General features: G+C 44.8%; 1 protein-coding gene across 1 annotated transcript; it reads right to left on the bottom strand.

Moving 5' to 3' along the window:
* Positions 1 to 2,202: 2,202 nt before the first annotated feature.
* On the bottom strand, positions 2,203 to 13,905 carry FGF6 (fibroblast growth factor 6). Its single transcript, XM_045830572.1, has 3 exons — positions 13,560 to 13,905; positions 12,473 to 12,576; positions 2,203 to 2,379 (listed from the first exon to the last, which is right to left on the bottom strand). The coding sequence occupies exons 1-3, from the start codon at positions 13,903 to 13,905 to the stop codon at positions 2,203 to 2,205; spliced, it is 627 nt and encodes a 208-aa protein (XP_045686528.1).
* Between the last annotated feature and the right edge of the window lie 10,742 nt (positions 13,906 to 24,647).

The following is a 24,647-nucleotide window of genomic DNA, read 5'->3' as shown; positions in this document are numbered from 1 at the left end:
AATCAGTGTGCTGGAGCCACTATGTAGTGACTGAATACCTAGCCTACCTGATCCCAGGCATTTTATAGCTCATCCTTCTCACTCCCGGTCTGAAACATGGGATCAGACAATTGGGAAAAATCCTTATCAGGATTAGAGCACTTTTATGAGCCATTAGAGGGATGCAGGAAAGACCTAGTAGTCTGAGGTCCCTCTCATGCTAAGTTAGCTCAAAGACCTAGGTGGAAAGGAACTAATGCTTTGGGACCTATAACTTTTTCCTTTTTTCCAGATCACCCCGTGCATCCATCCACCCAACCTTCTTCCTACACTCCCACCACCTTCCATTGGGAACTGACACACCGCTCAGGTTCTGAGAGCATCCATTTCTGATGAACCCTGTTATAGAGAGAGATTACTCTGGCCAATCTCCTGAAAAATAGTTGGCTTTGTCCCCTGCCTCCAAGCAGACCTGCACTTCAATTACTCCAGTGAAGATGGACCATTTTTCCACTCCCTTCTATTTGATCCAGGACCTCAGCTCCTTCCAATTTCTATGCAAGACTTGGCCATGTCCACTTCGCTCCTGAGCTCTTACTGTGTTTTCAGTCTTCGCTCACCTTGATGTGGACTTTTCCTCCTCACCCAACACATGTCCTTAGTGCTATTTGCCAGGCAGAGAAGGTGGCCGGCATGACATCTCTCCCTTGGTTTCCAATGTCCATCTCTGGCCCACAGTCGTTCAGATCAGATCTATGTATAGACGAGTGCATCTGCATGTAGAGAGGTATGCCAAAGACGAAGGCATTGGCAGCAGATGAGGGATTGTCTTGCAGGCAGGGGGCCCCGAGAGTAACAGAGGGTGTCAGGTCATTTTGTAACTCTGCGGTTCACGTATGCCGAAAATATTTGCACTCTGATATGGCTCTCTCTGGTTTCAGATTTAGGAACGTTCCAATGGCTCAGGAATCTGAAGGCTCTAGGCAGACAACATTTATAGTCGCTTGGGGAACCTCTGCTTTAAATACTCTCAAAGGGCAGGAGGCAAGAAGACACTGACCAGCAAGGAGCTGCTTCAGCTTGGCTGCTTGATTTTACAGGATTAACACTCTTCTCCTGTAGGGGGTTAGAGGGGGCAAACCCTGCACATCATGGAGCCCATTCTCCTGCATCCAGGCACCAGTGTGCGTGTGAGATGAGGATGACCAAGAAGGAAGTGTGGGTATCAGATGAGAACTTGGGTGAGTTTCCTGGACGTAGTTGGAGAGGAATTATCATCTGGAGTCCAAAGCCTCTCTACTTCCTTCATGCCCTATTTCGCAGCCCCTCACCCCTTGCCAAAAAGGTTGCCATTATTAGGATCCTTGTCATCTGAGGTTAAAATAAGGCCCGGTTCACAGTGAGGAAAAGCTATGGGCAGGCAGCCTGGCCCCTCTTGTTTTTGGAGCCACACAGCACTGGATCCTCCAGGCAGAAAGGCTCCCCATAGAACATCCAGTCCCTTCCGCTGCTCTCAGCAGCCTTCTGCAACCGCCTGAGAAACTGCTATACCCTTTTCCTCCAAGAAAGGGCCTCTTCTCCCTCATCTGCCCTGACAATGTGTCCCAGTGTCCCCAGAGCCCTCGCCAGGCAGAAAGATTGGAGTGCCTGCTCATTTTCTTTCTGGTTTGCAGGACAATCTTACTCCTGCTTACCCTGTCTCTCTGCTGCTCCCCACCACACATGCAAACTGTGCAGACAGGGGCTTCTGAATGGAAAGATGATTGGAAAGAGGCAGAATGGTAATACACATCAGTCCTGCAGGTTTGATGAGTGACATTCTTGCAGGCAGATGCCTGCAGTGATGATCTTGGAAGAAAGAAACCTGATGTTCTGAAACACCTCTGCTCTGACAATACATACAAAAATGTATGGATGTACATCAACACACACACATTTCCACCCTGGCCTTTTCCTGTGCACAAGGTCACATTCCGTAAATGTCACCTGTACCTTCTTTCCTCAGGTGAGATCAGAGCATGGGCTCCAATACCACCCTAGACTGCTGGCTGCAACCCCACGCTTGTCATGGGGTCTAGTGGCCAGGAGAACCAACTCAGGTCTCCCCAAGCACAAGAGAGACCTGACTCAGGAGTCATGGGGGGTAAGGAGAATTGTTCACTTGTGCAAAATTCCAATAGAAACAAATGTCACTTTCAGCTTGTGAGCCTTCTTTCAGGGTCCTTATATCCTGGGAAGGAAGTGAGTGACGGTCATGATTGGGGATACCTTGCTGCCTCTCTTTACCCGTCCATGTTTGCTCAGTGCAATGTAGGTCCCTCGGTACAGGTCTGACTCATAGGCGTTGTAATTGTTGGGCAGGAGGGTTTCTCTGAACTTGCATTCCTCTTGGAAGCTGGGCTGTGAAAGAGTGGACAAATGGCAGAGGATCAATTATATATGAGGCACAGCAGGCCCCTCCGCCAGGTACCCTCCCCACCCCTTGGCAAGACCGCCATGTGAGATGTAGCCATCCTAGGTGAATGGAATCAGAAATGGCCAGACCAGAAGGGACATCAGAACTCTCACATTCCTCTCTGACCTTCCCTTCTTTTCAAGGAGGAAACCAAGGCCCAGGGCCATAGGTGGAGCATCCGTGTAACACGGGATGAGTCTCTTCTTTTCCAGTTCAGGGCACTTTCTACTAAACACTTAGACCATAATTTATTCCACTCACAGAAGGACCAGAAGAGGATACAATGGGCTGTTTCCCAAGTCCACTGTGAGTGGTAGTCTAGTGGAGCAAGACTGAGAGACTGCTCGGGGTTCTAGTTAGTGACTTTTCCACTTCCTAGGTGTGTGACCCTGAGCGGGCCCCTCCCCTCCTAGCCTCAGTTCCCTTTTCTGCAAACTATGAGGTAGCTAGTGGAGGGGTCAAGACAGATGATTTCCTAGATCCTTTCCAGTACTCTTTGTCGAATATGGTAACTCATTCTTTCCATTTGTGTTTCCTCAGCGCCCTTCCCACCTCATGTCCCAATGCTGTTATCCCTTAAAGAGGCATTTTGACTTAGAGCCCAGGAGATGCCCTGTATCTCCTAGACTTGCGTAGTTCTCCAGGGAAGTGCAGGAACAGAGATGTGAGGAGCAGTGATTTTTATGGGGGGAAAAAACCTGGTTCCTTGTGTAAATGGTGGTGCCACGGGTCTGGAGTCAGTGATAAATGGTTAGTTTGGTAGAGGACTGTGGGTGGACCACATGTTGAGAAAATGAGCGCTGGACCTCCTGTCACACATCAACAAGTTCATCCCCAACAAATCGCCCAAGCCCTCCTTTGTTACTAGAAGATTGGCCTTTGCTCCCCAAGCCTGCCTGGTCCTTGTCCTGAGGGAAGCTGGAAGGATTTCGTGCTTTTGATAAGAAGGAGCTCCGTGGAGTCTAGAGGAAGAGAGCAAGGTAGGAACCAGGAGTCCTGGGATCTAATCTTTAAAAAATAGAGAACAAAACAGAGAAATAGGTGGAGTATAATTTCTGACTCCTTCCTGCTAACTGGGGCCACCAGCTATTAAAAAACAAACAACCAACCAACCACTCAAAGGCTGACTGGCTGTGCCAGAGGTGTCGGCTGACCTTCTCTAAAGGAACTGTACTTCAGAGAAGGTACAGCTATCTGACCTGGCTGGCAGAGGGTGATGGAAGAGGGCCTCTTGTACGAATGGAGGGGATGAGCTTGCTCACCAGGGCTCCCAGACTCCCCCAGCCCTCTTGAGTTCTCCTCTCAGGCAGCATGTAAAACAGTGTGTGATCTTTATGGACAGGTTTTCTTTCCCAATAGACTTCAAGTTCCTTAAGACAAGAATTGTGCCTTGTTGAGTTCGTGACGCTGAATGAATGGTGGCTTAATTAAAGGAACAGCATTGAAATGTACAGATACCTCATGGGGGTGGATGGCTGTTTTGATGCAGGATGGGAGTGAGCAAGGGGGTGGTGTGGTCTGTGGGAACACACGGGACACTCCCTCCTGCCCTTCACCTTTCCCCTCTCATGCCCCTAGTTTCCACAAGCTCTGCTTTCTCTCCTTATGGGTACTAGATAAGTGTTTGTGTAATGAGTGAAGGGAGGAATATCCCAACAGCAAGGCAAATAAGGAAATCAAAGTAAGTAAAGAGCATATTTGAGCAATAGCTTTGATGGTTCACCTCTTAATAAGCTATGTGCACTTGGGGCAGATTAACTTCCTAAGCCTCAGTTTCCTCATCTGTACAGTGAGAGCAGCAAGAATAATTATGCCATAGATCTGGGGTTAGCATTAATTAAGATACTGCCTGAAAAGTCCTTGGTATAATGCCTTGGCACATAGTAAAATAAAAAATAAATGTTGCTACTATAATTATGCTTTTCCAATAGAATCCTGAATTACTTTACATTAAAGGTCCTAAAAGACTTTGCCTTACCCTGCATCACCATACCTGAAAAACTTTCTGTGGGTTATTGGACAACTTAGCTTTTAAGCTGTGAAACTGCTGTCAGGATGACTCCCTGCTGGCAGGGAGCCTGTGGAGTGGGCACAGCACCAGTATAAGAAGGGGCTGAGGCTGGCTCCGGCACTGCCCTCAGGGCCTCTCTGGACTGTGGCTTCTTCACCTGTCCTGGGGCACAGAGTCTGGCACAGGATCTAAGAGTGTTGATGGGCAAAGCTCTGGAGCAAGAGCACCAGGAGGAAATATACTAGGGGCTGATTATAAAAGTTAAATATCAAAAGAAATAAAGTGCCCTGGCTGGCGTAGCTCAGTGGATTGAGCGCGAGCTGCGAACCAAAGTGTCGCAGGTTCGATTCCCAGCCAGGGTACATGCTTGGGTTGCAGGCCATAACCCCCAGCAACCACACATTGATGTTTCTCTCTCTCTCTCTCTCTCCCCCTTCCTCCTTCCCTTCCCTCTCTAAAAGTGAATAAATTAAAAAAAAACACACTAATCTTCTCAAAAGAAATAAAGCTACACTTTAAAAGTCTGGTGCAGATTGCCCTGGCTGGTGTGGCTCAGTGGATTGAGCACCGGCCTGTGAACCAAAGGGTCGCTGGTTCAATTCCCAGCCTGGGTTGTGGGCCAGGTCGGGCCCCTAGTAGGGGGTGCATGAGAGGCAACCACACGCTGATGTTTCTCTCTCTTTCTCCTCCCCTTCCCCTGTCTCTAAAAATAAATAAATAAATAAAATATTTAAAAAGAAAAAGTCTGGTGCAGATCAATGAACAAAATAGAAAGTCAAGAAGTGAATCCAAATGTTCATGAATATAAAAAAAAGGGTCTGAACTGAATTTAAATAAAAGTCGATCTAAAGATAAAAGTGGTATTTCAGATAAGTCATGAAAACATGGCTTGTAATAATAATAATAATAATAATAATAATAATAATAAGTTAGGTATATGAGTTCATTTGTTATAGTAGAATAAATTCCAAAAGAAGCAAAGATTTATTTGTAAAAGAGAGAAACTTAAAAATCCAGAAAAAATTTGTTGTAAAAGTCAAGAAGATCTTTCTAAACAGGACACACACACACACACACACACACACACACACACACACACAATTAAAAGCCACGAACACCTTCTGGCAGGAGCTGGGAGTCCTTTGGCCAAGTGGCAGGACCGACAGACCACTACAGCTGGCAGTTCTGCCACTTCCTGTTCATACCAACTTGTTCTTCCTTGTGTCTCCCCGTCCTGGCTTTCCCCACTTCCCCGGCGCCTACAGACAGTGAATTGAGGAAGGGTGTTATCTGAGGAGAGGTATGATAGATGGTGAGCTGTTTACAAATAGTTTGTTGACATTTATTTTGTAACACCTAAAAGATAAAAGTGATATCATAGATTTGTGTTCTGCATTAAAACAAAAATACTGTATTCACCTCTTTAATGGGTTAAATTACCTTTATCTGGCTTGCTTATTTACAATATTAAGTGTATTCTGAGTTTCTAAAAAAGAACTCTAAAAGAATTTTAAAAAATAAATAAAATTGACTCTGCCTGAAAAAAATTAAAAACCTTAAACAAAATAAAAATATCAATAACAAATTGGACAAAATATTTTCAATGGATTACATTTTGTAATATATTTTGCAATGTATTGCAAAGAGGACATTTTGTTACTGTATTCAGAACTTTTAACTCACTGAAAAATGGATTTTAATGAACAGACAGTTCACAGAAAAGGAAACACAAGTAGCGTATAAGAAAATAAGCCTAGTAAGAGAAATGTAAATCACATAAAAATGTGAGGCCACATTTTTAACTGTCAGATTACGAAGAGAATGATATTTGAAACATACTGTCATTGGTGAGGGTGTAGAGGCTATGGATTCTCATTTGATGTCCATTGGTGTGTAAATTGTTATAAACTCTGTAAAGGGCAATTTGACAATATCAGAATAAAAAATGATTTGAGCTTTGTTTAGTACTTCTGCTTCTAGAAATTGGTTTTACTGGTACACTCCCAGCATGTGCACAAGTTACTGCAGCTTTTTTACAGTAGCGAAAGACTGAAAGCCACCTAAGTGTCCATCAGGAGGGAGTGGCTAACTCAGTGATAGTAAATCCACTGCCATAAGCCACAAGGAAATGAGAAACCTCCCTGTGCAATGACTTGAAATGGTCTGAAAGATATATTGTTAAATGAAGAAATAAGGTTCCAAACAGTGAGTATAAGGTGCTCCTGTTTGTGTGATTAAAAAAAATGACCCCAGTGTGCGCACACATGGGGACTTGGGCTCTCCCTGGAGTGGCACCCAAGAATCTGGTAATGGTGGCTGTCTCTGGGGAGGCAGTAGGTGGCTTTAGGACAATAGTGAGAATGAGACCGTTTCCATGGAGCATTTTGCACTCGTTTCCCCCTAGACCATGTGTATGTATTACCTAGTCATATAGGTAGCTCACTCAGAAAGGAAAAGGAACTTGGAACAGCAGATGGGCCAGGCAATGGAGGAAATGTTGTTATCAGAACCTGGCAGTCTCCTCCTCGTCCTGTAATGGCCTGTCTCCACCCACCTCTTTCCCCTCCGTTCTAACTGTGTAGGTTCCCAGAGAGTAACTGCCCAGTGATTTCCAGGAGAATTCATTTCCAATCTGGATGGTGTTTAGGGGAGAGGTTTCATGTGTGGGTTGCAAGCTCCAGAGAGGGAATCAAATCGAGGGGTAGAGGGTGGGAGAAGAGGAGTAGGATGGGGAGGGATTGAGCCATTCTGGCAAGAAAGTCTGAGGGCATTCACCCATGTCCTCCATTCTGGAATGTGTCCAGTGTAAGAATCCAGGCTTTCCTTAGTGTCTGGGTCTCCCGAAACATATTTGTTTAGAGACGCATGACGGTGGTTTATACATTGTACTTTGTTCTCTGCTCATCAGATTTTGATTATTCAAATCCTCCTCCCTTTTAAAAAAAGTTTCTTTTTTTTTTATTCGGTCCTTTTTACCTAGCTTAGCTTGTATTCCTAGCCTTCCCCAAAATTCTGTACAAATCCAAAGTGAAAAGGGGGACATGGATGATGTTTACTTTAGAAGCCCTCTCTTCCTTTCCCTTGCCTGCTCCTTTCAGCATCCCCGTACCTCCACCACCTCCCCTTCCCGCCCCCACCCTGCCTCGTACTCCGGGTTCAGGTGGCTACAGGCCTGTGGCGGGGCAACAAGATAACCTCCCTGGACTCTCTTTGATGCAGCTGATGCTTCAAGCCAGTGGGATTTTCCTGCTGGCCAGACTGATGCTCAAGCTGGCATCGTGACCTACCCCCTTAATTCGTCCCCACCATATCCCTGAGCTCTGAGTTCTCATGGCTCAGGAATGTTGGCTCCTTAGTTGTGGTGAGAAAAGCTCTAGCGCCAAGTAAACGCTGTGATAATAAAAGCAGCTACCATATATTATTACTTGAACAAATGAAAATAATTCAACCGGATCACATTTCCTGGGCCTGCTGGGCCTCAAGCCCCAGCATGGCAATGTCTTACACTCCATATAGGTCTAATCAAACTCTAAATCATCTAGCTCTTGCTATGGAGAAGGCCCTTTGCAGAAGGGTAGATGTGTGGGCGTTTCAGGAGGAGTTACCTCTGGCAGAATTGCCTCTTCAAGTCTGGGGAGGACCAGACAGCCATCTTGTACCTTTAGGTAGAGCTAAGCTACCTGAACTGATGGTGGGGTGTTATTGTCTTCCTTCTGCTGCTGCTTTTGGCCACCTGTCCCTATTACTCCTGGTCATGTGTGCGTATGGAGGTGGGCAGTGTGGAAAAAAAAAGAGAAAACCCCTGTCCTAGGCTTTCTTCCTGCAGCCGCTGACCACTTCTTTTCCGGTCCTTCTCCAAAAAGAAGACACAACATCTCCCGGCCCTGATGAGGTCTGTATTCGCTAACCTTCCTTTCTCATGCACAACTGCACAGACAGCTTAGAAGTGTTTGAAATGTTTTCACCAGGTATATCATCCTCATTCCTGGTAGCTCTCCATGGCAGGCAGAGCCCTGCGGGAGACTTGTCCGCAGGGCTCTCCAGGCCCTTTTCTGTGGCTCATGGGCTGCAGGGGTCCTTTGCCTGTCCCCTTGGGAATCTTATTCTCTGCCAGAGGAGAGGAGCAAACTGCTAACTGACTGAGGGAACGACTTAGTCCTCCTCTCCCCCAGATAACTCCCAAAGGCCTCTTTATGTGCATTGTCATACTACTATGGCTGTAAAGATGTAGACACAGTTATAATTAGAAAAACTAAAATCACTTAAAAACATAACTGAATTTTTAGTACCTTTTTGTCACCGTGTATTGTGGATGAAAAAGGAGGCACATACTGAACCCAGCAAGCTCAGGGGAAGCCTGCATGGTGAGCCTTACAAACTCAGAGATGGAAAGTCACCGCACAGGATGGTCTGAACATAAAAATTCCTAACTGGAAGTGAGTCTGGTGGGTAGTCACATCCTGGGCCTGTGGCTTCCTTGACAAAGGTCAATCTTCCCCTTAAGTGAGCCTGCCTATTGTCCTTTTGCATCTAACATGACATACTTTTGAAATGTCAGAGTAACCCCCTTTTCCAGGCCCCCCAGGTCACACCCACCACACCAGAGCAAGGGACCACAGAGGCCCTCACTGTCTGTCATCTTGTTCCCCGAATTCCGTCTCCGTGTGCTGCAAGTGTTAACTACCCTGGACCCACTGAAGTAAAAGAAGTATATGTCTCTGCTTCACTCTTTATCCAGCCCAGAGATCAGAGATTTCTTCCCTTTGCTTTCTCCCACCTTCTTAATCTACCACCAGTGGATTTCATGTAACCACCCCCGAGTCTCCTTCTTTGATTCTAATGTATGAAATAACCTGCAAAGCCCTAATTTTCCAGAACTTTTTCTCGATTCATTAAGATTTTGCTTCCCAGCAATTGTCCTCAGATTGGATCAAATAAACTCTTACAAGACCTTTTCTTAAGACATTTCTCAAGACATTCTTTCATCAAAAGCATTTTTTTACAGCTAAAGGATTCTAACGAACCATTGTCAGGTAGAGATCCTTGATTTTTTTTTTTTAATTTTAAAAAAGAGATTAGAATTCACTGATTTCTGCCTTATTTGAACACGGGTCCCAGGCTGTACACCAAGTGCCCTCTGCTGTGAGCCTCACCTGCCTCACCTGCCAGGCCAGGAGGCAGGTCCGCACACAGCCAGTAGGTGCCCAGTGCAGGGTAGCTATTCACACTGTCCGAGGAGGGCGAGGCGCCCTGCCGTGAGGCTCTGCATCCTCTTCCCCAGAGGTGAGACATGTGGGAGGTCATGTTTCTGCAAGTGGGTTTTCTTGGCACTCTTTCTCCCACCAGGGTCTGTCCCCTATCCTCTGTTCAGCATGGCTCCCTTCCCCCCATGAGAAGTCCCATTTAGCAGCAGTAGCAGCTGAGTGAAAGCGGGATGAGGCAGCTCTGAGGGCTTAAAGGGAAATAGTGTGAATGAAATCATCACCCAGCAGGAGTCTTCCTGGCTCCAGGGATCAGTTGGCAATTGTTTTTTTAGACTGTGATAACAATGGGCCCCACAAGGCCGTTGCCAGGATGGGTTGATCATCTGGTGCCCGGCCACACAAAGCATCAGGTGCCCAGGCTTAGGGCTCAGTTCCACAACTCCCTTGTCCAGCCCACTCCCGCCTGCTCCTGGGCTCCAGGGAGGAGACTCTCCCCCCCTTGGAGAAGGTGTTCCTGAGCCAAATGCTCCTGGGGTGTGTGTGGGGAGCTGGGTGGGAAGAGTGGGTGGTCTTCTCTCCGGAAAGCACTCCTCCTTCCTATACTCTGTTCATTTAGGGAGTCCTGCTCGGTCCCCTTTGAAACCATATGCCTGGGCGTGAAGGCCCAGGTGTCTCCTCCCTTAGGAGTCAGCCCGCACTTCAAAGAGTAACCCTTCCTTAGGTTACTTGAGTGCCTTCCCCTTTGCAGCATGGCCTGTGATGGTTACATCTCATGTTCCCAGCCTCCCTGGCTTCTACCAGGAACACGGACTTAAAGTGGGAAGTGGATAAATATACTCTATATTTGTGCCCTTTCCTTGCCTTGTAGGTAAATTCCTTCCTGGGTAAGGCAAAACACTAAATAGCTTGTTAATAAAGATGGCAAGGATAAGGGTAGCTGTAATGAATGCTTCCATCGAGGAGATTTACCTGCCAAAGAGCCCTGCATACAGTCCCATAGCTAATACCCCCAGTTGCTGGCTCTCCAGCCAGGGACCCCAGGCATCGTGCAGGCTGGCAGGAGGGGCTCTTAGGGATGACTCACTATGCAGAGAGGGCACCGACTCCACTAAAACCTAGGTGGGTCCTAGCTGCTGCCTCCTGTCCTCTCCATCACCTTTGCAGAGAGTTGCAGAGGGTGTCTGAGAATTCCATGCTGTGTCTCATCCCCTAGCCCTCCAGCTCTCAGGGCTGGGCTAACCCTTGGGCAGGGAAGAGGCTGTGGAGCCTGATGGTCCCCAAGCCTGTCTGTACAGAAACACCTGAGGAACTTAAAAAATGAAAACAAGCAAGTTGATTTCCAGGCCCCCACTCTGGAAACAGACGCGTAGCCCTCTGGATAAGCATCTCTGAGGGAGGCCTCTGAAAATCTATATATACTTTTAACAAGTTACCATGGTGATGAGAGTGCATATGTTCTCCTGCTATCTCATCTCTAGGAAAGAGGGGTGCAGAGCCTACGGCAGGGTGCCTCACCTTCCTCAGACAATATGAATAGTTACCTCGTACTGAGCACCTACTATTTGTAGGGTGCTCTGCAGACTGCTTTCTGAGAATTATCTCCCAACACCCCTGGGAGGCACAGTTGACCTTCATCTTCACTTCACAGTCTAGAGGCCAGGTCTCCAAGCTCTTGTGTCAGTCATGGCTGTGTGCGGACCTGCCTCACGGTCCTGTGGGTAATGCCCCCAAGGTCCGCAGCAGAAGTGCATTTGGTGTAGAGACTGAGACCCGCATTCCACCTCCTGCCCTGCAGACCCTCCGTTACTGTCTTATTTCAGAGACCCATTGAATTCTATCCATGCCCTGTCTTCACGTAAATCAGCCCAGACTGAGGCCTTAGTGCTCAAGTTCAAGGGCAGAGGCCACCCAGACACCCCACTCAGATATTTAACAGACCTCCTCTGTTGGGATATTCTCCCTAGAAGCCAGCACCAACCCCAGATCTCTCTATTCACTTCCTGACTCTCGGTCTGTCTCCAAGGAGAGGTAGAGCAGCCCTCCACACCCTTCGCATAAATAACTCTGGTATTCCTTGCTGATTGCCCACAGGTCTCCCTTTTTAGCCTCTTTATTTCTGTCAAAAGAACTCTCAGTTTTTTTCAACATCATAGGGATGCTGTCCCAGGCTGTATTTTGGAATTGGCCAGATTATGGGATGCAGGGGCCAAAGGGTGCAGAGGTTTTGGTCAATGTGATCAGCAGTCCACGAGGTAAACCTTGCAGGGGTGATCTGTGATAGGGAGGGGGTTATAAAGGGAGGATGCTTCTCCAGCATCCAGCATCAGGGATTAGCAGACAAACCCTTGCACTGATATTCCCACACACTGATGAAGGGGAGGAAAGGAGCCTCCATTTCTCCTCCTTCTGCTGCTCTTGGGCCTCTCAGAGGGTGAGTGGTGGAGAATAGCACAGGACAGTTTTGCTTCTTCAGGCCTTTCCAGCCCAGGGAATCAAACCTACCACAGCCTGGATAACAGCTGCCTGCCAGAATGCAGGTTTTCCTCAGACCCAACAGCCCTCTGGGCTATGGTTCCTGATTAATTACAAAGGCCTGGCATGTAGGATCAGGAAAAATGGTCCAATACAGAGGCCTGTGCACTTTGAAGCTTAGGAAGCCAGAGCTCCAAGGCCCTGTGTCTGCATCAGCTCCTTCCACAGCCCCCTCTATTTCAATTCCAGATAAATTTTCATTCCTATACTAAAGATTTCGTATTGTCTTCTTCAGTTGTATAAACTGTAGGCCTTGTACAACCTGGAGCTCCCCTGGCCTGATGAACTCACCGTTGTGTACAATCTTCCTTTACTGTTCATGGCAACAAAGAGGGCGCTTTTCACTCCAAAGAGACTCACCACACCTCGCTCCACTGTGGAAATCTCCAGCAGGCCTGACAAGGAAATGCAGGCTATGTTACCTAAGGCTCATGCAAATCAGAGTGAGCTGTCAATTTAAAGGTGACCCTGCAAGGCAGCTAACCCATCCCCCTGCACCTAGAAAGTCAGACCTTCCAACTCCTCCATCGCTGATCCCTCTAACTGTGGGAAATCTACCAGCTGCACTCAGCAGATCCTGCCACTACACTGTCAACAATCCAGTTCTGCAAGGGAACGTTCTGACATCACAGTGGCCATGTAAGTATTGACTTAAGATTAGCTTTGAATCTGGGCTTTCACTGACTTAATTACTTGAGATGGGTAAACAAAAATGAATTCTGATTAGTTTTGTTGAAAATGTGTACTCTCCTGTTTCAGCAAATCTCAGCCCATCTAATCTTGCAAATACATCAGCAGAGGCTGATGGTTTGCTGGATCCTGCAGCCCCCACCAATCCCCTCTTGTACAGGAGAGCCTATCTATGCAGCAACCCATCACCTTGTGGGACACAGTCCTGGGGACACAGGGGGCAGACTGAAATAAAAAGAAGGGTGTGCTTCAGCTGGACACCGTACAAACCACTTGCCTTTTCTTCTCAAAGGGAAAGCTAAATAAAAATAAGCTTGTATCTAATTTGGTCCAAGTATCCTCACTTGTCTCCCATCCTTGCCTTACAGCTTCCCAGGCTGACGATTCCCAGTGGTCCTATATGGTCACAGATGGCCCTGTAATGCTGAAGTAATGAGTGCCACAGGGGCTACACGGGGTGATGGCAAAGCACACCAGGATGCTTGGGCCTTGGTGTATTGAGACTGCACCTAGGCAGAGTTTGAAGTGAGTCTGGGAGGGGTGGCTCTATTACCAGCATCCCAGTGGAGAAAAGCATTTATCTCCTCTTTATAACAGGACCCCACACATCAGAGCAAGGCCCTCTCATTTTTTAACCCTGCGTGAGCTTAAGCCCCCAGTTTCCCAACTGGCTGCAACTGGCACTCACTGTAGGGGTTCTCCTCGTGGGTCCCGCTGATCCGGCCGTCCGGGGGCACCTGGAGGTGAAAGCCGATGCCCACGTTGCAGTAGAGCCTCCGCTGCCGCTTGATCCCCACCAAATAGCCACTTTCCCAATTTACCCCGGCAATCTCTCCAGCTAGTCCAGCTCGGGACCTGGACAGCAGGGTGCCCCAGCCCCTTGAGTCCAGCAGCGTGCTGTTGGCGCGGGTGCCCGCAGGTGAGGGCACCACCATGCCCACTAGGACGCCCAGGAAGATGAGAGCCTGCAGCGTGCCCTGAAGACGTCCTGCTCCCCGGGACATAGTGATGAACAGCCTCTGTCCCAGGGCCATCCACCTTGCCTCTCAGGCACGTGGTCAGAATTAATGGCCCTAAAAATACCGCCCTTCTTGTTTTTCTCCCCTCGGCATGGCGGCAGGGGCTTATTTTTGGAAGGCAGATGAAGGCTGCTGACATAAAACCAAAGCCTGCCTCGGGCACTTGGGTCGGGAGCAGAGGGACCCAGGCTGAGCCGTGGCTGGTAGGGACCATGGCTTGGGGACGTTGTCTAGTTCGCCCGCTGACTCTGTCCCGAGTTGATTATATTTGATTTGACCTATCTTTATAGTTCAGCAGCCCGGCCCTCCCCTGCACCCATCATCACCCTGACGTCAGCTGGCCCAGCTCACTTACCCAGGGCTGTAACATTAACCTGCTCCTGAGCTGGCTGCCTCCCCAGACCCCCATCACCCTCCCCACACCCCAGGGATTCTGGGAGCCACTGTCATTCCAACTATGAGGCAGGAATGAAGTGAGCAGGGAGCATCTCTGAGGGAGGGAGGAATTGGCTGGGGGCCCAGAGAAAGAGGGAGGCAAGAGGCTGCCCAGGACCCAAATTGGGCAGAAGTTCTTGGCCTGGTAGCACTGGCTTCCTTATTTAGAGGGCAAAGGGTAGAGACAGGGACAGAGGAAGGCTAGGTGGCAGGTGATGACCAGAACCTATGAGTTACCCCAGAGACCTTTTCATGGAAAGAGCTTGTAGTTGATGGCAAGAGAGGCTCAGGGGACACTGAAAGTCTGGACTCTTTTACAGGAGAGGACAGAGATTGGGCAGTGGAGGGTGGGGCTAGCTAAGGAGCATTAGGGTGATAGAGGGAGGGAGGGAGGCTAGGGTCTGGCTTCTGCTCACTGTGCTGGCCCGGGCATTCACCCAGCCAATGGAGTAGAAGTTATCTCTGGCCCTTGACATAGCCAACTGGCCATTTGCCTACAGGAGCTCATCTTTGGCATCTGGTTGATATTATTCCCATTTTACAGATATGAAAACTCAAGCATAGAGAGGTTAAATGACTTGTCTGAGCTACTATAGCTAATAAGTGGCAAATCCAGATCATGAAGTTGGCCTGAGTTGAAAGCCTACGGTTTTAAGCTCTGTATGATTGTCTGTAGTAGAAATTAGATTTCCCAGCTGGCCCCCACAGACTGCTGAGCTCTTTACATGCCAAGAGTACATCATGGGATGATTTCAATAGCACAAAATGATTCATCCATGTACACAGGATGGAGGCTGCAGGCAGCTTGGAGAGAGCTCTTAGGATGGGTCCCACTGCTCAGGGACTCCTCTGAGACACCACTCTCTCCTTGCTAATTTCAAGTTTTCCTTACTGGCTTGGATCTCAGCCTTCAGTCTGTGGCTTCTACCTGCCTTCTACCTCTCCACCTAGTGCATTTACAGTGATGCTTTGGTTAGAATTCTTGTCAAGCCACACATTTCAGTTTTGCTCTTGGTATGTTCTCTCAGATCCCTTGGAGTCCAGACATCTTCTGCCATTACTTTCAGCTGATAGACTGAGTAGAGGGCAGGGAGGGATATATGTACCCCTGCTCAGTGTCATTCTCACTGTTGGGGCCCCCAGCATCTTTCCCCTCTCTGTCACAGTCATTGCCTTATTCCAGCCTTCTCACCACCAGCATCACTATTTTCCAGCACAACGAGAGACTGGCACTTTGTGGGCACAAATTGAGCCTATTATGCAGGCCTTTGTTGGGAAAATGGCAAATAAATGAATAAATAAATAAACAGAAAGCAAGCAAGCATCTCCAATGTAGACTAGGAGAGCTGTGAATAATTTAAATATAAAATTGTCCAAAAAAGACAAAAACAAAACCCTTCATTTTAAATCCCCAGCTTGATTTCATATATTTAAGTTTTCATGATGCAAGAGCAGTGGAGACACTCTATCAATGATGTTTACTTTGGACTCTCGTGTTAATCATGCTTGCTGGACTGACACAGGGAAGAGGCACCCCAGAAACATGGTGGATGGTCAGGAGAAGTTAGTCTGAAACCAATGTTTGCCTTGCATTGGATAATTACAGAGGCGCTTGTGAGCAGAGGTCAGAATCTCTGAAATTCTTCTTGGAATCCATCCACATTGGGGCCTCCTTAGAGGAGAGATACACTATAACGAAGTCCATACTATATATTAATAAAAATGTTAATTTTTTTAGATTCACCTCATCCCAGATTCCTCTCTGTGCAGGGATTGGTTGTTGTCATAAAGTAACGTGCTCTGAAATGGAGGACACCTGGATTTGACCTTTAACTCTACTACTTATTAGCTGTGTGACCTTGTGAAAGTACTGAACCTCCTTGAGCCTCATTTTTTCCATCTTCAGAATGAAATCATTACTTCATAGGCTTGTTGTAGGGACTGGCATTAATATATGGCAAAGGTTCTGGTGCAAAGCCCAATAGAGCTCTTGCCCAGTCTTTTCTCTGAAACATGTCGAAATTCTCTTACCCAATTAAAGGAGGACAAGCTGGAAGTGAGAAAGACCCTCTGTTGTCTCAAGGGGTGAGAGAAATACATGAGCTTCTACTTCTTAACTGCCAGCCATCAGAGCATATGTTGTGATGGCTGTTAACATATGTAGAAGCAGGCAGCCCAGATTCCTAAAATATTCTGAAAACCAGTAATAGCCTTGGTATTGTCCCCTGTTAAATATAAAACTTAAGTAATTCATTCTATTAAAAAGCCTGGGTCTTATTTTTATCAGGTGATGTGATGAGGCCTTGTTCTAAATGCTGCCCCTGTGCCTGTCTCTATAGCAACTCCACTGTGCTCATATATCCATATATTTTTCCTGAAGGCTAATTAAGTTGACAACTGCTAGGGCTTCTTGGTTTACCAGATTTGCACTTGACCCTTCTCTTGGGGCTTAGGGACCCCTATGGATGTGAAGTGATAAAGAAAAGAGTAACAGGTGGAGGAGGCCTCTCTGTGGACCCCTCTTTCAAATAGCTGCCCAGCAGCCTTTGCAGTTGTCAGTCACTTTCTCGGGATGAGCCGAGAGTTAGTGGTGTTGGGTGGGAAAACTGGTAATGTTTGCCTCCTTTCATGACAGGGTCCTTGTTCATGAGTGGGGTGCCATGCCATCCAGGTTGGTCAGATTCTCCCTGTATGGTGGAACCACCTGTGTCACAGCCAGTCAGGCTCCATTCTCTGACTTCTGTTTATTACATAATAAAGGTCAAACATCTCCAGAGTGACCATAAGGGAGAGCACATCAAGTTCATGTAGACTGTGAAAAGCTGTGTTTACTTGTACTTCTCACATTTGATTTTGAAAAAGATTTGCCTTTTCTCTATAGGTAATTAAGTAAAATACAGAAAATTATAAGGTACAGAATAAAATAGCTTTCGTATTTAGTGTCTTTCTTTTATCTAGATTTTTCTTTGCATTCTCCTGGCACAGGGGCTTGGCCCACCACCCTCCTTGGTCTCTCCACCCCTCTTGCTTAGACAGACAGGCACCTGTGCATCTACACAGGTATTTAGTGGCAGAGTTTGCTCAGAGGCCTTGATAGGTAGGAGATGGATGCGTGCAGAGAAGCAGGACTAGGAAGAGCCTCTGCTCTAGAGCTGAGCAAAGGGGCATTTAGGGCTCACAAATCTCTCTATAAGTGGAAACATTCCAAAGGAAAAGATCCTCCTAGAACAAAGGTCTCCAAGAAGCAGTCAGGTATTATCTTGCTAGCTGGTAATCCAGAAAATCCAAATTTCCCTAGTATTTGCCTTTACAAGCTCATGTGGAATTCACCCCACTCTAAATTACCCCCAAGTTATGTCTGGAGTTCCAGAGCAGTCTCACATGTGTTGGTGAGCAAGTGACTGGCCCTGCCAGGACCACTGCAGTGAATCTGCGAGGACCAGCCCGTCCCACCAGCCCTGCCACCTCAGGGGCAAGCTGATGTGTGCAGAAGTCCTCCCCATCCACAGTTTCAGGTAATCTTTGGTCAACTGCAGTCCAAAAATATTAAATGAAAAACTTTAGAAATAGACAGATTATAAGTTTTAAATCACTGTTTGAATAGTGTGGTGAAATGTCATGCCATTCCATTCCATCCTGCCTGGGATATGAATCATCTCTTTGTCCAGGGAATCGACACTGTAGATCTTCCTCACCCCTTAGTCACTTAGTAGCCATCTCGGTGATCAGATTGACTGTCGTGGTATCACAGTGCTTGTGCTCAAGTAAACTTTATTTTACTTAATTATAGCCTGAAAGTGCAAGAGTGGTAATGCTGGACAAAGAGAAGTTGTAAAGTGATTCCTGTAAGCAAATAGGTAAAAGTTCTCACTTTAATAAAAAAAGAAAAAAAAAAACTTATGCTGAGGTTGCTAAGATCTACCAGAAACACAAATCTTCAATCTTTGAAGTTGTGAAGAAGGAAAAATAAATTTGTGCTAGTTTTGCTGTCACAACTCAGACTACAAAAGTCACTGTCTCAGTGCATGATAAGTACTTAGTAGGGTGGAAAAAGCATAAAATTTGTGGATGGAAGACATGAACAGAAAACATGTTCTGATTAATGGCAACTGATTGCACCAGAAAGCGCTGAGTGAGCCTATACAAGACTTTAGCAAGGGCTCTCCTGGAGTAAGAATACTGCAAGTAGGGATGGTGTCACAGACTCAGAAATAGGTTTGGACTGAAAAAATGTGAAAAATTACTGAAAGGCTGCAAATGCAGGTGAAAAATTGCTGCCATATGTCTGGCAGAGTCGAAGCAAGTTAGGGTTCAGTGCTATCTGTGGTTTCAGGCATCCACTGGGGTGTTGGTACATATCCCCCATGGATAAGAGGGAACTATTCCATTACATTTCTCATGGTAGCTCAGGACCTGAAGACCTCGAGGAGCCAAAGCTGCCTTATGTCTGTTTCAAGGCAAGGACGAATGTCTTAGTCCCCTTCCTCACAGTGATGCTTGTTAAAGGAATGTCTGCCCAGTTACTTCTTGTGCCCTGGTGATTTACTCACTTGCATTTTATTTCAGACTTTGCCTGAAGAGGACTAAATCTTTGTTACGGGTCAAAGCCATCAGGTTGGATTCCCTTTTCCTTCAGGATGAATTATTTCGCAGGAGGTCCTCAAAGCACTTTTGGGCAAATGGACTTCCACTTGGGCCTGCCCATCAGTTGTCTAGATATGTCTGACTCCCAGCATGAGTTTGGTCTGGAGACCCTGCACCATTCCCAGCAGTCTTTCCACTGGGCAGGAAGGCCACTGCTGGACAATCACTATGGCCTGGGCTTGGGAAGATTCACAGAGTCTGCTGGGAGGAGGCCACATTCTCCTCCCCACCCCAGAAATCATCTTCTTGGCTTGAAATTCTTTGTGATCTATTTCTTCAATCCAAGCCCCCATCTTGCTGTCTCAGTGTGATTTCCTGTCTCCCAGCTCTGTCTTCTTTCTCTCTTTGTCTCACTTGCACTGTCTTCTCTCCACTCTCTCCTGTTTCTCCCCTTACTGTCTCCAGCCATCTAGACAAGCCTAGAGGGTTAGCTGGTTGCCAAGGAGGCAGCACCTCAGGGTTGGCTGACCACCATGGCCACACATCTGAGCTGAATTTGCAAAGGGGAAGAGGCATCAGATAACCTTCTGGAGTCTCAGAACATAAGAAACGTTGGCACTGCTCAGAGTTTTGCAGTTTCTCCGATTTGCCTTTCATGATCATCATCTAATAATACCTACTGCGTGCTGAGGCAGTCATGCACCCTGCCAGCCACGATACAGAGTTATGTAAAAGACTCAGCCCTAATGGCAGGCTCCCCAGTGTGGCATGACAGGCCCTCTGTGTCCTGACCTCTGCTGGCCTCTCCAGCTCCATCCCCTGCCTCTCCCTCTCTGGGAATTTTTGCTACTGCAACCTCGCATGATCAATCCTTCTCAGGCATACTTTGTGCTGCTTTTGCTTTCGTGTCTTTGCTTTAACTGTCCTCTCTTTGCTGAGTTAATTGATTCCCATCTTTGAAGACTCAGCTTAAATGTCACCTCCGGAAGCAATCTCTGTCAACCTCCCACCTGTCTCTAGGCTGGATCTGGTGTCCCTGTCTCCCCTCCTCGCCTTACCTCATTAACGTGTTGCATGTATCTTAATCGCTACCCTCATCAGGTCATAATGCTCTGATTAGGTTATAACTCTGATAGAAAAATCCTTGAGGCAGCAATGGTGTCTCATTCATTTCTGTATATTCAAAATCTGGCACAGTGCCTGCCACAAAATAAGGTTTATGAAATGTTTCAATAAATGTTGAATCAAAGGCTTTGAATGTGTGGATTTCACTAGATGAGTGATTCTCAAACAAGAGCCAAATCCTCTGTTAAGAGGTGATCAGAATTTTGGTGGGGTTGGAGCATATTAGTTTTGGGGAAAAAAAAACCACTTTCAGTATCATAATTTGCATTTTGTCATTAAAACATAGATTGACGACTTCTGTTTTTACCATATTGGAGAGACTTGTACTGGATTTGCACTCCTAGAACAGACGACAAAACTAGACAAATTTATAAAGCAACTGTTTTTAGTTATTGGGTAACAGATAGGACTATGATCTCTGAAAGGAAGGAAACAAATGCAGTGGACCCTATGATCACATTTTCTTTCTTCCTGGATGTACTTTCCAGAACACAGAGCAGGAAAGCAGACCCCAGGTGGAGCCCAGAGGTCACAGTGAGTTAAGGACATGGAGATCAAAGTGCAGGGAGGCAAGGCAGCCAGAGTTGGTAGGGTAGAGCACCGAAGAAGAGGGAACATGTAAAGGAAGAGCTCCAAAGATCTGTTTATGTTTGTCCTTAAGTCTTTTTGGATATCAAGCCACCCTAATACAGGGTGAAACTCCATGAGACCAGGAAAAATGCTACCAGGGAGCTGCAATTTGAACAATTCCCAGAACTCACACAGGGTAGTTTGTGGCAAGACTGGTCAGAGTGAAGGGAACTAGATTTTCTCAGTACCAGACAGTTAGTAGAGACCCCAGAAGAGTTACATGTTACTAATAGCAATACAGAGACTCCAGAGTAAAGCTCTGGCCCCTCTCCCCTACAATTTTAAGACTTCCACTTCTGGCTAAGGTGTAATAACAGAAACTATATTTACCCTTCTGCTCAAAACAACTAAAGAAACTGGAAAATATATATCGAACAAGTGTTTAAGACATTTAATATCAGGCAACAAAAGACAGTGTCCCTGAGAAATGAAAAATTAACATGGCAACTACAACTACAACTATACCAGCTTCTTGTCTTAAGAGAGTTTTCAGTTTTGGCATGGGAAGGAGAAACCTGTGTGGAGACTGTAAATGCCTTGCATTGAGTTTGAAGCTGACAGAGGGAGACCAAAGCAGACAGTTTTCAGGCCAGAAGACCAGAGGAGAGAGCTGCACAGAGACAGAACTCAGGAAGGACACATCTCTGAGTGTTTAGCAGAGTGTTGGTCAGCACAATGTGTAAGGCACCTGAGGCTGGAGAAAGAGCTACCCAGAATGATCAGAGAGATCAGTACTCTTATAAGACTGGAAACAGTGCCTAGACCCACCACACATACTGAAAAATATAATAATTCAGAGATGTTGTTTTGAATATCAGAAAGGTCTTGGCTTAAAAATGGGGCATAATTATCCTCAGACCAAATGCTGCCATGGTCCCACCTAACAGATATTAAAAGGAAAACCCAAGAGGATCAACCTGTTTTCAAGCCACTTAAAGTCACTGCAAGTAAACCTCAAGAATATTCAGAAAAGTACAAAAACATCCAAAAACATGGCAAAATTCAAATGTCTGGTATACAATGAAAAATTACCAGTAATACAAAGAAGAAGGAAAATAGGAGTCATAATAAGGTGAAAAACTTAAAAAGTAGAAACCAACCCAGAACTGACATGGATGTTAGAATCGTGAAACAAAAACATTAAAACAGATATTTTAATTGTATTTTATATCTTCAAAAATCTACAGGAAATATCAATCCTGTTAAGTAGAGAAACAGATGATATTTTAGCTTCTAAAGATAAAAACCACACTGCCTGAAATGAAAAATACTGGATGGGATTAATGACAGATTAGACATTGAAGAAGAAAAGATTAATAAAATTGAAGATATAAAATAGAAGCTATCCAAAACGAATCATAGGGAGAGACAAAAATTTAAAAAACAAATAGAATCATCCAAGTAACCTAATATATGTGTAGTTGGAGTCTTTAATGGAAAGGAAGGAACTGGAAAAAAATTTGTGAAAATAATGGCTGAAATTTTTCCAAATTTGAGGAAAACTATAAAGTCACAAATCCAAGAAGCTCAATAAATCCAAATGTAAAGAAAACTACAAGGAAATCCTACTCAAATAACTTGAAAACAGTGTCAAACAGAAAATCTTAAAAGCAACCAATGAAATGCCCATTGGGTACTGGAAATTTCATGAGAAACACTTTGTAAAGTATATGACTGGCTAGCCACATACAACTGAAACTAATACAAAATAACACTGAATGTGAGCTGTGATTTAAAAATACTTTTAAATTAAAAAATTGAAGACCACAACAAGAAAAACTAAGCAGCCACAGGTGGGAGGGTGGGGGGTACATATTATACAAAGAAATAAAGGTAAGAATAAGAGCAGATTTTCTTCCTAGAAAAATATTGCAAATGAGAGGACAGTGAATCAACATCTTTAAAATACTGACATAAAACACTATTGATATAGAATTCTATATAATAAGTAAAATATATTTTTTAGACAAAAAGGTAAAATAATATCATTTTCAACCAACAAGGGCTGAAAGAATTTATCCCTAACAGACCCACACTACAAGAAATGTTAAAGTAAGTCTTTTGGGGAAAAGAAAAATAATATCATAGAGAAGTATAAATCTATCTAAAGAAAGGAAGAGCACCAGAAATGGTAAATATGTTGGTAAATATATGACCATTAACTTATTTAAATTTCTTTAAAAGATAATTGACTGATTAAACACAATAACAATGTAGTGTAGAGTTTATAACAATATATGTAGAAATAATATGTATGACAACAATAGCATAAAACCTAGGAGGAGAGAAATGTTGCAAAGTTCTTATACTATATGTGAAGTAGTATAGTATCACTGGAAGATAGAGTATGTTAAGTTAAAAATGTACCCTATAAACTCTAAAGCAATCACTAAAAAAACCCCCAAAAGTTATACCTAACAAGCTAAGAAATGAGTTGCATGGAATCCTAAAAAATGCTCAGCCCAAAGGAAGGCAGAAAAAGGGAAAAATGTAACAAAGTAAACAAATAGCAAGATGCTAGATTTAAACCTGTTTAATGTGATTATTAAATGCAAATATTCTAAATATGTACATTAACAGATAAAGATTGTCATATTGGATTATAAAGCATGACTCAATGTATACCACCTGGAAGAAAACCACTGTAAATATGTAGATACAAGTACAATAAAAATAAATCAAAATAAACCTGAATGTCTATATTGATACCAGAAAAAATAAATTTCAAAGGAAGGAATAAAGAATAAAAAACTTTATTTAATAATGGGAAAAGGACAACTAATTAAGAGGACATAACAATAATAAATAATTATGCACTTGAAATTAGAATTTCACAAAACATGAAGCAAAACTGATATAACTACATATAAAAATAAATAAGTCTATAATTACAGTAATAGATTCAATACTCTCTCAACAATTATAGAACAAGTAGACTGAAAATCAGTAAGATGTGAGAAGACTTGAACAACATTCTCAATCAACCTGACCTAGCTGACATTTATAAAACTATCCATCAAAAATAGCAGAATAGCCATTATTTTCAATGGCACATGATACATATACCAAGATAGATTCTATTATGGACCAGAAAACAAATCTTGATAGGATTTTGGTGGTATAAAGTATACCCTCTTTCTGGTGGCGTGTTTCTAAGTCTTCCACACCCGGCAGCTTTATGGACTTGACTATCTTGTCTTTTTTAGTCTCTGGTCTGCTCTTATACATGAACGTGCTCAGCACAGCTTTCCTCCTGAGGGCCATCTTTCCTGCATACCACTCAAATGGAATTTGAGCTTTAGTTACTGGATGCTTGGCAAGTGAGACAGAAGTCATGGGGATATTGACATTAGTTTTATTTCAATTAGGATGTGAAAGTATACAGAAAAGCCGAGTTCTCCCAGCTTCCATTCTTTCAAGCTACCTAATACTTAGGGAATCAAGATACTGCTGCAGGAGACTCAAATTTGTAGGGGCCAACTTTCACAACCATTTATAGCACATTTATCTGGAATGGCTTGTATTCCTCCTCTCTTCAGTGTCACTCCTGTAGCTTGCATACATTGACTAAGATAGTTCAACATGCTCTTCTTAGTGCCAGGTGGTTTGGACGACAGGGAAGATGTTTTTCTCTGCCTTGGGTCAAAGGTAAGTCCAGACTCCAACACCTTTTGCCTTAAGACCACTCTTAATCTTTGCACTCTGTATTTTCCCACTTTGCTGGAAAGACAAAAAAAAAAGTATATTCTTTGACCACCATATAATTAGAAATCAATAACAGAAAATATACGGAAAATTCCCCAAATGCTTGAAAACTAAATAACCAAATTACCATGTGTAGAAGAGTAAATCCAAAGGGAAATTAAAACATTTTTTAGACTGAAGAAATTCAAAGGACCCAAATAGCTAAAAAAAAAATTTGACAAAGAACAAAATTGAAGGACTTCTTGATTTTAAGACTACCATCCTTTCCACTGCCCAAC

Source organism: Phyllostomus hastatus, unplaced genomic scaffold (assembly GCF_019186645.2).
Source record: "Phyllostomus hastatus isolate PE091 unplaced genomic scaffold, TTU_PhHast_1.1 phas_contig_152, whole genome shotgun sequence".
In the NCBI taxonomy this organism is placed as follows: Eukaryota; Metazoa; Chordata; class Mammalia; order Chiroptera; family Phyllostomidae; genus Phyllostomus; species Phyllostomus hastatus.
The sequence above is the reverse complement of the archived record's forward strand: the minus strand, read 5'-3'. Positions and strand labels throughout refer to the sequence as shown.

Bases quoted from the DNA above. Each gene is read 5' to 3' on its own strand.
- FGF6 (XM_045830572.1), bottom strand. From the start codon at position 13,905: ATGGCCCTGGGACAGAGGCTGTTCATCACTATGTCCCGGGGAGCAGGA. The intron at 12,577-13,559 runs GTGAGTGCCAGT...TTTCCTTGTCAG, and splicing joins CCACGAGGAGAACCCCTACA to GCCTGCTGGAGATTTCCACA. The intron at 2,380-12,472 runs GTGAGTTCATCA...ACTCTTTCACAG, and splicing joins AAGGAAGATTGTACACAACG to CCCAGCTTCCAAGAGGAATG.